Below are 14117 nucleotides of genomic sequence, written 5' to 3'. Positions count from 1 at the left end.
GTGATCTGCCTGCCTCGGCCTCCCAAAGTACTGGGATTACAGGCCTGAGCCACTATGCCTGGCCTCTCTTCTTTCTTATTACCTAGGACTAGGATTGCTGGTTTGTGTAGTGGTTTAACACTCGCCGTGCCTAACGGTTTTCCAAAGTCCCAGAATCATTTTGCATTTCTACCAGCTACGTATGAGAGTTGCCCCACATTTCAGTAGCAATTGATATTGTCAGGTTTGGATTTTTTTGTTAATCTAATAGGTATGTAAAGGTCCTCCTCACAATCAGAGTGTCACTTATAATCAAGGATATCAAGCTTCTAAAATCTGACTTGCTCAACATGTCAGAATGCGGAAACTTTGAGAGATTATTTTCCTCTCCTTTACAGCAAATTGAATATTGATTGATATTGAATATTTATTATAGAGCTCATAAACTCATAAAATAGTTTGTATGCAGAATATTGTATACAAGAGAATGTGCACCTTATAGTTTTTATAAGTTCTCAAATTTTTAAAATTAAAAACCATTATGTGAACATCATAATTGAAACTAACACTAAAATTTCTGAATTATAGACAACTAAAAATTCTGAATTATAGACTATTCTTTAATGCATTTATGTTAAAGATCAGTGCTTATCAAATCTCAGCAACTTCAGTACATCATAATATAAATAGAAAAAACAGATCAGTGCTTAGAATTATTAATGTTGTGTTTTTATTTGAATTATCTTACTAACTTGTTTTTTTTAACCTGTTCTCACTCAGAGTCCCTTCTCCCCTGACAGGACCCTATTCAGGGTTTCCCTTCTTAAAGTCTCCCCGAGTGAGGAACTCTCTTAACAAGGGCCCGCTCCTGGTACGATGCTATAGCTTTTCATGCCATCTCAGAGCCCCCCCAAAAAAGAAACAAGTGATCAGAGTACCAGTCAGGGTACCTCCCAAAAGCCCAGCGATCTCCCCTCCATCCAGTCCAAGGTATCACTTTTTCACCTTTTCTGGTCCTTTCCCCGACAGAGATTAATGGTATTACCCATTCAGGTCTTTCTTCACCCCAGGCCTTGTGGGACCGCCCTTAATCATCCAGTGGTACTGCCCCCTTTTAGGATACACCACCGCCACTCACACAGAATCTCCACCCAGAAGCAATGACATCTGGGGTCTTTCCCCAGTCCCCTGGCATGGTATTTCTTACAAATTTTCTACCTCCCACTGGCTAATGGAATTGCCCTCCCAATGGCTCCCCCACCCATGACACAAAAGCCCAACATCCCCTTCCTTTCTTTCCAGATAAAATGGTTTTGCCTTCTCAAGGTCTCCTGCCTTCAAAACCCAACATTATCATCACCCACCAATGGTGCCCCCTGCACAGGCCCAAAAGTCTTGTCCCCTCTACATCTGAGTAAGATATCATCTACTCAAGGATGCTCTCCCTAGCCCACACGGCTAACAGAATCCAACCTTCAGAGCCCCACAGTATCTCTGAATCCAATAATTTCACCACTCAGAGCCTCAGTTTCCCTCTCCAAACCAACTTCTGGGACTCAGGGTCCATCCCTACCAACCTTTTCTCAGAGCTGGTGGCATAACCTCTGTCTACCCGCCAGCCCCCAGCTGCCTAGCCCAGTGGTCTTTCCCATTGCAAGCAGCACCTGTGTCCACTGAAACTCCACTTAGACAGTGCTTGCACCATGTTCTTTTTTTTCTTCTTCTTTTTTCCCGAGATGGGATCTTGCTACATTGCCCAGGCTGGCCTCAAATTCCTAGGTTTAAGCAGTCCTTCTGCCTCAGCCTCCCTAGTAGCTGGAGTGACAGGTGTGTACCATCACACCTGGCCCTATTTTACCAACTTATAAACAATTGAAACCTGATGGTTAATTTGACAATTAAACCTTGATAAGCTTTTATCAAAGTTTTCAAAGCCAATGATTCAAAGTTACGTCATAGTTTTTATTAATACTGATGCTAAATATTTACCTTAAAAATGCATCAAGGGACCAGGCATGGTGGCTCATGCCTGTAATCCCAGCACTTTGGGAGACCAAGGCAGGCAGATCACCTGATGTCAAAAGTTCAAGACCAGTCTGACCAACATGGCGAAACCCTGTCTCTACTAAAAATAGAAAAATTAGCCCGGTATGGTGGTACGTGCCTGTAATCCCAGCTACTCGGCAGGCTGAGGCAGGAGAATCGCTTGAATCTGAGAGGTGGAGGTTGCAGTGAGCCGAGATGGCACCACTTCACTCCAGCCTGGGCAATAGAGCGAGATTCCATCTCAAAAAAAAATGCATCAAGGAATAACCAAATGAAGCAAAATTTTATTTTTCTTTGGAAAACATTTGAGGTGACTGATCAATTGTAAAATTGAATGTATATCAAGATTAGTTTAATTCATTTGAATTTTGCTTAAGGTGATTTCATTTTTTGCTCTCTAATAGCTTTATTCAGGTGGAATTACACGCCATGAAATTTACTCATTTTATTTTTTTATTTTTATTTTTTAAGTTAGGTTGTGTTCAGAATTTACTCTTTTTAAATCTGCAGTTCACTTTTTTTTTTTGTAAATTTAGAGTTGTACAGTCATCACCATCATCCAATTTTAGCACATTTCTATCACCTCAAAAAGATCCCTTGTGCCCATTTGCTGCTATTCTACATTATAACCTTCCACCCCTGGCAACCACTGATCTATTTTGTGTCTGTATAGATTGGCTTTTTCTGCATATTTCATATAAATGGAACATATAATATTTGGTCTTAAGTATTTTTGAAATGTATAATTTTGTTGTGGAAATAGTAGTTGATTTTATCTATTTCTTTCTTAGGCCTTTCTCTGTATTGAATTTTCACATTGTCAGTACCACTCAGAAACAGTGGTTTATCCTACTGCAGCAAGTTCATTGAATACTGTTGGCACTGGAATTTATCCCTGTTGTAACCAAAAGATTCTTCGGTTTGATCCTACTCAGCTTACAAAGGTGAATTTTGAATATTGCTCTTTTGTAGCTACAGTTTTTAAAGTATAACAGTAATACATTAATGTATAAAAGACTTCCAACAATACATAAATAAGTATAGGAAGAAGAAGTTCCTCTTTATAACACTCTCCCATTTTCCATCTCTTCTTAGAGATAATCACTGTTAATGGTTTCCTTTCAGACCTTCTTTTGTACCTTTCAGGCACAAATTATATATTTTTTTTGTTTTTTCGAGGTTTTTGTTTTTTGTTTTTTAAGATGGGGTCTCCCTCTGTCGCCCAGGCTGGAGTGCAGTGGTACCATCTCGGCTCACTCCAGTCTCTGCCTCCCAGGCTCAAACAATCCTCCCACCTCAGCCTTCCGAGTAGCTGGGACTCCAGGCACACGCCACCATACTCAGTAATTTTTTGTATTTTTGTTAGAGACGGGGTTTCGCCATGTTGCCCAGGCTGGTCTCGAACTCATGAACTGAAGCGATCTACCTGCTTTGGCCTCCCAGAGTGCTGGGATTACAGGTGTGAGCCGCCACACCCAGACTTATATATGATTTTTTGTTTTGGAAACCAGATCATACTAATAATATTCTGTAATTTGCCTTTTTTACTCAACAACATAACTAGGGTATCTTTCTGTGCTATTTTATTTAACTGCTGTATAATATTCCAAGCTATGTATATATCACAATTTAACCATTCTCCTATTAATGAACATTTAGGTGGTTTCTAGACTGATGGTATTACTGTGTTGCAGTGAATATCCTTGCACATATATATTGATGCAATGTGTGAGTATTGCTGTAGGTTAGATTCTCTGATCACAAACACTTTTGAAAATGTTCTGTAATTAAATGTCATGTGTGAATGAAAGGAACCTAAAGCTCTTTATCATCATCCACACAAAAAATACTTACAAAGCACCAAAGATGTGCCATACACTGTGAAAGGCGGAGGATAGCATGTAAAATTGGATCATTTATGCCCTTGTGGAACTTATAGCTGAGGCAGTAATACCAAAAGGAAAAAAGCACCCAAATAAATGTTTGAAGACACATACAGGGCCCTAAATGTCTATAATAGGCTGGTATCATTCAGCCATAGATGTCAAGGAAATCCTCAAAGGAGTTGGCATTAAGTTGAGATCTGAAGGATTCATAGGAGTATGTGAGGTGAAGAGGAAGGGAAAGAGTGTTCTAGTCAGAACAGCAAGGTCAGAAGGAACACAGTGAGTAAAAGAGACTGACAACCTGAGGCTGTCGTAGAAAACATGCATAGTTCAAGACAAGTCTGGAGAGGTAGGTAGGTGTCAGTCCATGCTGGAGCAGGGTGTCATAAGCCATGTTCAAGTTTTTCTTTTATCTCCATTTTGAAAGTATCAGTTGCAGTGTGGAGAATGCACACTTGAGGGGTAGTCAGTGGAATCACGTACAAAAGGAAGTTATCATAGTAGTCTTAGAGAGAGATGATGGTACCAGAGCAGTGAAGATTAAGAGAAGTGGATGAATTTAATATTTAAGAGATGAAACTGAAATTATCTGACAGATTGTATTGCAGAGGGAGAGGGGGAAGGATGACTCAGTTTCTTGTTGGTGCTACTGGATAGCTGGTGGTGCTATTCACTGAAGAGGAAGCAGCAGACGGAAATCAGGTTTTGAGAGACTCATGAGTTCTGTTTGGATATTTTGAGTTTGAGGTGCTTTCTGAGATAACCAGACAGAGGCCGTTAGATATATGAGTTTTGGAGCTCAGACAAGTGGTTAGGCTGGAGATAATAACTCATAAGTTTTCTTGCAATAGATGATAGTTAAAGCCAGCAGGTATAGGTGAGCATATGAAGAGCAGAGGGAAACTACAGCTATGGCTGGATGAAGCAGCATGAGCCTGCAAAGGAGAATGGTCAGGGGCAGCCAGAATGATAGGAGAAAAATTGAGGATGTTGAGGGAGTAATATTAAAGAAAGAGGAGTGGACTGTGGTGCCTAGTATGGCTAAGAGGTCAAATAAAATAATGAAAGAACTGTGTCCTTTGGCCTTAGTGACAGGGAATTCATAGGTGTGAACAGCTGTTTTGGTGGAGTGCTAGATCCAGAAGCCAGGTTTGTATGGGTTGAGAAATGAGTGAGAGATTAACAAATGGGAACAGTATATATGACATCTCTTTTGGGAAATTTGAGAAAGGGAGGAGATAGATTAGTAATTTAAGTTATGAATATTTGTTTAGTGTTTTGGGGGTTGTTTTTTGTTTGTTTGTTTGAGAAGGAGTCTCACTGTTGTCCAGGCTGGAATGCAGTGGCACGATCTCGGCTCACTGCAATCTCTGCCTCCCGGGCTCAAGCGATTCTCCTGCCTCAGCCTCCCAAGTAGCTGGAATTACAGGCACGTGCCACCATGCCTGGCTAATTTTTGTATTTTTAGTAGAGATGGAGTCTCACCATATTGGCCAGGCTGGTCTCAAACTCCTCACCTCAAATGACCCGCCCATCTGGGCCCCCCAAAGTGCTGGGAATACAGGCGTGAGCCACCATGCCTGACCTTGTTTCTGTTTTGATACGAGAGAACCTTTTAAAAGTCAGTGGGAAGGATCCAGCTAAGAAGGAGAGGTTGATGGTATAAGGTGAGAAGGCAGGGTAGGGTGGGACCTTAACCACATTTAGTGGTATTAATTTCAACAAGAGGGTGGACAGCTCCTCTATTACAACAGGAGAGAAGAGTAGAATGGTTGTAGATATTAGTATAATTGTGTTTTTGTCATTTAGTTGATAACTTATTCCAATCCAATGCTTTTTCTGTTCTCTAAAAAGTAGAAGATTAAGCCATCCACTAAGAATAAGAGGGAAAAGGGAAGGTTCCAAGGTTTGAGGGAAGTATGGAAGGTTTGAAATAGTATTTTGAAAAATAGAAGAGTGAATTTTCCAGAGAAAATGTATATTGCCAGGAAGTTTGAGAGCTCACTGGAGATTGGCAGTCATAAGTTCACAAGATAATTCATCATGCCTGTTTATATCACTCTCTCCAGTAACCCTTGGCTGCATGAGTACAGGCAGGGAGAAAATGGGTAGTTGAGTTCATCTAGAGTTAAGATTTTGCCAGATGGGGATGATGAAATTTAGGGGCAAGGAATCTGGGATATTGGCGTGAATGTTACTGAATGATGGGTCATGGAATTTAAACTGGATTCGTTTTCTTGTATTTGCAATCCGTTACCAACTTTGATTACTTAAAAGTTTTATCGGTGAGGTAATAGATTACTTACATAACATTTATTCTTAAAGTTTTAGTTATACATTTTACAAACAAAGATACTTAAATTGGGCATGAGACGTTAAGCAAAATTAGATTACTTTGCTAGACCCAAGATATTTCATTAATTCATCATTACTATTATGTTTTTTTCAGTAACATGATTTTTTAGTCTTTACATTTCCTTCTAACCACATTAATTTTTAACCTCATTAATTTGTAACCGCAAATTTACATTTGTGGTTAGTTTGTTTCCATTTTAGCTATCACATTTCCACATCGTTTCGAGCAAAATATATTTCTTTGTAGGCATCTTTAAAAAAATATATCAGCCGGGCATGGTGGCTCACGCCTGTAATCCCAGCACTTTGGGAGGCTGAGGCGGGCGGATCATGAGGTCAGGAGATCAAGACCATCCTGGCTAACACAGTGAAGCCCCTTCTCTACTAAAAATACAAAAAATTAGCTGGGCGTGGTGGTGGGCGCCTATAGTTCCAGCTACTCAGGAGGCTGAGGCAGGAGAATGGTGTGAACCTGGGAGGTGGAGCTTGCAGTGAGCCAAGATCACGCCACTGCACTCCAGCCTGGGCAACAAATCAAGACACTGTCTGAAAAAAAAAAAAATTTTATATATATATATATATATATATATATATATATATATATATATATAGGCCAGGCACGGGGTGGCTCATGCCTGTAATCCCAGCACTTTGGGAGTCCGAGATGGGCGGATCACCTGAGGTCAGGAGTTCAAGACCAGCCTGGCCAATATGGGGAAAACGCTGTCTCTACTGAAAATACAAAAATTAGCTGGGCATCATGGTGGGTGCCTATAATCCCAGCTACTCGGGAGGCTGAGGCAGGAGAATCGCTTGAATCCAGGAAGCGGAGGTTGCAGTGATCCAAGATCAGACCATTGCACTTCAGCCTGGGTGACAGAGCAAGACTCTATCTCAAAAAAACCAAAATATATATATGATGAATCTTTTGTTGATATATATGTTGCTTGTATCCCGGCTGGGCACGGTTGCTCATGCCTGTGATCCCAGCACTTTGGGAGGCCGAGGTGGTCAGATCATGAGATCAAGAGATCGGGACCACCTTGGCCAACATGGTGAAACCCCGTCTCTAATAAAAATACAAAAATTAGCTGGGTGTGGTGGTGTGTGCCTGTAGTCCCAGCTACTTGGGAGGCTGAGGCAGGAGAATTGCTTGAACCCAGGAGGCAGAGATTGCATTGACGTGAGATCGTGCCACTGCACTCCAGCCTAGCAACAGAGCAAGACTGTGTCTCAAAAAAAAAACAGGAGAAAGACAACAGGCACTTCAGACAAAAAAAACAGTTGTTCTGTAAACATGAAAACGGCAACCTCATTTGTGACTGGATAGGTACAAATTAAAGCCAGAATGAATACCAATGCACATTTACCAGAATGACTAAATTTTTTTTTTTTTTGAGGTGGAGTCTTGCTCTGTTGCCCAGGCTGCAGTGTAGTAGCACAATGTTGGCACACTGCAACCTCTGTCTCCCAGGTTCAAGCAATTCTCATGCCTCAGCCTCCTGAGTAGCTGGATTACAGGTGCCTGGCACCACGCCTGGCTAAATTTTTGTATTTTTATTAGAGACGGGGTTTCACCATGTTGGCCAGGCTGGTCTCGAACTCTTAACCTCAAGTGATCTGCCTGCCTCGGCCTCCCAAAGTGACGAGCCACCATGCCCAGCCAGAATGACTACAATTTAAATGTCTGACCAAGTGTTAGCAAGGATGTGGAGTAACAGAAATCCTCGTATACTGCTGATGGTAATATAATTTTGTACACATGAGCACTTGTGTACTGGGAAACAGACAAAAGAATGTTCATAGCAATATTATTTTTAGTAGCCCCAAACTAGAAACAACCCATCTATCAGTGGTAGAAGAGGTAAATAAATGGTGTATATTCAAGCAGTGAAACACTATACATTAAAGCAAATGTTATTATTACATGAAATAACATCGTTGAATCATAAAAACATAATTTTTTTTTTTTTTTTTTTGAGACGGAGCCTTGCTCTGTCACCCAGGCTGGAGTGCAGTGGTGCGATCTCGGCTCACTGCAAGCTCCGCCTCCCGGGTTCACGCCATTCTCCTGCCTCAGCCTCCCGAGTAGCTGGGACTACAGGCGCCCGCCACCACACCCGGCTAATTTTTTTTTTTTTTTTTTTTTTGTATTTTTAGTAGAGACGGGGTTTCACTGTGTTAGCCAGGATGGTCTCGATCTCCTGAACTTGTGATCCACCCTCCTCAGCCTCCCAAAGTGCTGGGATTACAGGCGTGAGCCACTGCACCTGGCCTTTTTTTTTTGAGACAGGATTTCACTGTCACCCAAGCTGGAGTGCTATGGCCTGATCACTGCTAATGGCAATCTCAACCTCCCTGAGCTCAAGTGATCCTCCCACCTCAGCTTCCTGAGGTAGCTGGGACTGGAGGCATGCACCACCACCCCCAGCTAATTTTTTTCTACTCTTTTAGAGGCAGGGTTTTGCCATGTTGCCCAGGCTGATCTCAAACTCCTGGGCTCAAGCAATCCACCCACCTCAGCCTCCCAAAGAGCTGGGATTACAGGCTTGAGCCACCTCACCCAGTAGAAACATAATGTCAAGCAAAACAGGTGAGACAAAACTAAACTATAGTGTTTAGGAATGCATCCTTAAGTGGCAGAGGGATAAAGAAAAGCAAGGAAGTAATTACCACAAGCCAGGGTAGAGGTTACCTGTTGGGAGGAGGGAAACCATTATGATCAGAATTGGGTCTGTGGGGACTCCTGGAGTGTTGGCAATGTTCTAATTCTTAATGTGGATTGTGATTATATGGGTATTCTTGGGTATTTGTTAAGCCATACAGTTATGATTGAATCTCTTTTCTATATGAGGAATGTTTTTCTTGAGAAAAAGTTGTAAAATATGTATATGACAATATGACTAGGCAAAGAAAAGAAAAACAGTGATCTTTAAAGGAGTGTTCTATAAGAAACTAACCTCTAATTTATTGTCTCTTATGTGACAGGGTTGTAAAGTAAGGGACCACATGATTACACTTCGTGATCAAGGTGAAGGCGGAGATTTGCCATCCTGTCCCATTGCTAGAATATTGGACGATTTGCACAAGTACAGAGATGTCATTGTTGTGCCTTTTTCAAAAGATACCATTAGGTGAGGAGTGGAAAAACCCAACACTGTATTATAGCTTTATTCAGCGGTTCCTATTTCAGAATCCCTTATCCCATAGTGCTTCCCCAAATCAGCAATGTCAGTCCTCAAGTAGTTTTCATTATTTCGGAAAACTAAAATTATATGTTAGCTTACAATAAGAGCAGAGAGATATTTATTTGATAGGCAGAACACTTAAAAATACTGAAGGTGGCCGGGCACGGTGGCTCACATCTTTAATACCAGCACCTTGGGAGGCCAAGGTGGGCGGATCACAAGATCAGGAGATCGAGATCATCCTGGCTAACATGGTGAAACCCTGTCTCTACTAAAAATACAAAAAATTAGCCGGGCATGGTCGTGGGCACCTGTAGTCCCAGCTACTCGGGAGACTGAGGCAGGAGAATGGCGTGAACCCGGGAGGCAGAGCTGGCAGTGAGCCGAGATCACGCCACTGCACTCCAGCCTGGGCAACAGAGCGAGACTCCGTCTCAAAAAAAAAAAAAAAAAAATACTGGAGGTACAAGGGGAGGAAAAACAAATGAAAAGAGCCCCTGGTGATTAAAAAGGTTAAGACCTTAAATCCAGTTTGCAGTGGTGAGTGGTGAGGGTTCCCAATTTGCTTGAGGCCCTCTCAATCAATTGATCAACCAATTGATTGTATCAATCAGTGAATGATTGATACAACTAGAAAAAAATGTTGATGGTTGAGTTCATCTCTCCGTAAGTATGAACTCCTCAAATTCAGTAATTTCTGAAGTCACGTTCATCATTTTGCAATGGCAGCAGGCTGTAAGGTTAGAGGCTGGAGGACACTTTAAAAGAGGCTGTTCTTAGCCGGGCGTGGTGGCTCACACCTTTAATCCCAGTATTTTGGGAGGCCAAGGCAGGCCGATCACTTGAAGTCAGGAGTTTGAGACCAGCCTGGCCAATGTGTGGAAACCCTGTCTCTTCTAACCAGGCATGGTGGCGGGCGCCTGTAATCCCAGCTATTCGGGAGGCTGAGGCAGGAGAATCGCTTGAACCCGGGAGGCAGAGGCTGCAGTGAGCTGAGATTGTGCACTGCACTCCAGCCTGGGTGACAGAGGGAGACTCCGTCTCAAAACAAAAAGAAAAAAAGAAATACTTTTTTTTTTTTTCAGTTGGAGTTTCGCTCTTGTTGCCCAGGCTGGAGTGTGGTGGCACGATCTCGGCTCACTGCAACCTCTGCCTCCCTGTTTCAAGCGATTCTCCTGCCTCAGCCTCCTGAGTAGCTGGGATTACAGCCACCCACCACTACGCCCAGCTAATTTTTGTATTTTTAGTAGAGACATGGTTTCACCATGCCAGCTAGGCTGGTCTCGAACTACTGGTCTCGAACTCCTGACCTCGTGATCCACCCACCTCAGCCTCCCAAAGTGCTGGGATTACAGGCGTGAGCCACCGCGCCTAGCCACCCCCCCCCCCACTTTTGTTGTTGTTGTTGTTGTTGAGGTGGAGTCTCACTCTGTCACTAGGCTGGAGTGCAGCATCGCAATCTCAGCTCACTGCAACCTCCACCTCCCGGGTTCAAGCAATTGCCCTGCCTCAGCCTCCCAAGTAGCTGGGATTACAGACATGTACCACCATGCCCAGCTAATTTTTTGTATTTTAGTAGAGACAGGGTTTCACCATGTTGACCAAGATGGTCTCAATCTCCTGACCTCATGATCTGCCCACCTCAGCCTCCCAAAGTGCTGGGATTACAGGCGTGATCCACTGCACTTAGCCAAGGCTGTTCTCAAAACAGTACCAATTATGCAGCCCATTCCACCACCTTGCAGGTACGATGCTTCAGGTACAATGGTGCTTGCTGTATGGGGTGTCTTTCACTAGAGGAATCACTATACGAATTAAGAAATGTCATTGTTGGCCGGGCACAGTGGCTCACACCTGTAATCCCAGCATTTTAGGAGCCAAGGTGGATGGATCACCTGAGGGCAAGAGTTCACGACCAGCCTGGCCAACATGGTGAAAATACAAAATTAGCCAGGCGTGATGGCAGGTGCCTGTAATCCCAGCTACTCAGGAGGCTGAGGCAGGAGAATCGCTTGAACCCGGGAGGCAGAGGTTGCAGTGAGCCAAGATCATGCCATTACTCTCCAGCCTGGGTGACAGAGCGAGACTCCATCTCAAAAAAACAAACAAAAAAAAGGAAATGTCATGTTGAAGTGATATCCTTATACTCAGGAACTGTATTTTTAAAGAGCAATTTATGAAACATTTGCAATAAAAAGATATTCACATTTAAATTTTTAAGAAAGTAAACTGTTCTCCATAAAAATGTCTTTTTCTTTCAAGTGATGTTGGGGTTGGCCCCTGTGATGAAAAGGGTATAGAATGTGATGTTTTACTGGAGCCAAATACGCCATGGGGTCCCAAAACTGGGGAGCTCAATGCTGTGAGTAGCTTGTTTCACTTATTCTTTATTTACATAAATAATTAATGACATTTAATTTTTGACAGGAACCTGATCAATTTAAGTTGAAATTGAACTGACTACCTAATCATAAGAAGGTATTATGCCTACTAATAGGACTCTGAGGGTAATAGGACACATTTCTTGCCCTCAAAGAATTAATAATGAATACATTTAAATTTGGGGGAAAAAACAACATGGGGCCAGGCATGGTAACTCACACCTGTAATCCCAGCACTTTGGGAGGCTGAGGCAGGAAGATGGCTTGAGCCCAGGAGTTTGAGACCAGCCTGGGCAATATAGTGAGACCTCATCTCTACAAAAAAGGTTGAAAACTTAGCCAAATGGAGTGCCTTGTGCCTATAGTCGAAGTTTCGCTGGGAGGCTGAGGTGGGAAGATTGCTTAAGCCCAGGAGGCAGAGGTTGCAGTGAGCCAAGATTGTACAGCCTTGGTGACAGAGGGAGACTCTGTCTCAAAAAAAAAGAAAAACCAAAAACATAACATGCTCTTTAAGGTTTTTATTATGGACAAATTATGATTTGAAGAATGAAGATAGCATGAATGGATATTTTGTTTCCTCCTCGTTCTGTAACTTTTTTTTTGGCTTAAAATTATCCTTTTATTGTAATTAGGAATATATTTAGATTCTTCAAAAGTTCCAGTCTGGAGTCTAGGTGACAGAGTGAGACCCTGTCTCAAAAAACAAACACATAAAAGTTTCAAAACTGAAATATTTTTAAAGTGACCAGAAAACTTGATTCCTTTGACTCCTTTTTATGCCATTGCCTTTGTTACTGAAGACCAGGAAATATATTTGCCTATGAATGTTCTGTCTTTGTGTTGGTTAAGATGGCATTTACTTGAGAAAGTGAAATATGCCCTGTGAAGTGCTTTATGAACTTCAGACAGCTATACAAATATTCACTCATGCTAGGCATGGTAGTTCATGCCTGTAATCCCTGCACTTTGGGAACCTGAGATTAGGAGTTCAAGACCAGCCTGGTCAACATGGTGAAACCCTGTCTCTACTAAAAATACAAAATTTAGCTGGGTGCAGTGGCATGCCCCTGTAATCCCAGCTACTTGGAAGGCTGAGGCAGGAGAATCCCTTAAACCCAGAAGGTGGAGGTTGTGGTGAGTGGAGATTGTGCCACTGCACTCCAGCCTGGGCGACAGAGTGAGACTCTGTCTCAAAAAAAAAAAAAAAAAAAAAAAAATCACACATTAACGTTTATTTATCAATTTTATGTCAAACAACAAACTAGATTAATTGAATGTCCAGAATGTCCATATGTAGTCTGCTTCCTTAATTTATATTAAAATATATACATTAAAAAGTGATTGAAATAGTTCTAAAAATGACAAATTATTTTAGTTATTTACTTGCACATGATTGACTTGTCCTTTGGAAATAATACTGGGAAAGTGTCTTTCTTTTTAGAAAGCATCCACATCCTCCTCTGGCAGAGAATATTAAAGACTGTAACATACCACTTTCAGCCTGAGTTTTAAATTATGTTTCAGCCTGGAAGGGAACTATATTTGTAACTTCTTTCAACTCTTCTACAATATCTATATGAAAATAAGGAGCTACAATCTGGGTAAATGCAGATTTATTAATCGCTTATTCCTGTCTTATAGTTCTTGTCATTGAAAAACTGGACTCTACAACTGGTAAGTGAGCAATTATAGTTAGCATTCCTGGATCTCTTTCTTCCTAAATTAAAGTTTAGTTTAATATTAGTATCTTATTTTACAAATTTTAGTTAAATATACATCTTCCTTTTCAGATTCTCCTATTTTCACTTAACTAAAAATGCTGTTAAATTATTTAAGACAGACACATATTCCATATCTGGCTGCATAATCCATAGATCTAGTTAAAAGACTTTTTAAAGTCACTCTTACATCATATTTAGGACATTGAACAAAGCAACAAATCTGTTGAGTTCCAATTATTTGATTGTTTGAGTGATTGGTTGACTTTTTTTTTAAAATGCTGTCTGCCATCAATATTCATAAGAATGGAATAGGAATTTGGATTAGTGATAACAGACAGTAGGGCATAGAGATGCAGGAAGGTAATGCAGATATGGTTGAATAATCCAGGGCCACATTCACCCGGAGAATGTGCATATGTGCTTGTTTATGACTACTTTAGGCCGGGTGCAGTGGCTTACGCCTGTAATCCCAGCACTTTGGGAGGCCGAGGCAGGCGCATCACAAGCTCAGGAGATCAAGACCATCCTGGCTAACACAGTGAAACCCCATCTCTACTAAAA

The 14117-nt window shown here is 41.7% G+C and overlaps 1 protein-coding gene across 5 annotated transcripts in view; it reads left to right on the top strand.

Moving 5' to 3' along the window:
• The window catches only part of SANBR (SANT and BTB domain regulator of CSR), a 57920-nt gene that overhangs the window by 29553 nt on the left and 14250 nt on the right, over positions 1-14117 (top strand). For all 5 annotated transcript variants that reach the window (XR_013402769.1, XR_003722158.2, XM_077959514.1 and 2 more), the window contains 4 exons: positions 2817-2969; positions 9255-9400; positions 11717-11816; positions 13477-13509. Coding sequence is in view for 3 of the 5 variants with exons in the window: in XM_077959514.1 (XP_077815640.1) it covers positions 2817-2969; positions 9255-9400; positions 11717-11816; positions 13477-13509 (432 nt within the window). In the remaining 2 variants the exon portion in view is untranslated. The remainder of the gene's footprint in view (positions 1-2816; positions 2970-9254; positions 9401-11716; positions 11817-13476; positions 13510-14117) is intronic.

Source organism: Macaca mulatta, chromosome 13, assembly GCF_049350105.2.
Source record: "Macaca mulatta isolate MMU2019108-1 chromosome 13, T2T-MMU8v2.0, whole genome shotgun sequence".
In the NCBI taxonomy this organism is placed as follows: domain Eukaryota; kingdom Metazoa; phylum Chordata; class Mammalia; order Primates; family Cercopithecidae; genus Macaca; species Macaca mulatta.
Note: the sequence above shows the minus strand (reverse complement) of the source record. Positions and strands in the feature narration are given on the sequence as shown.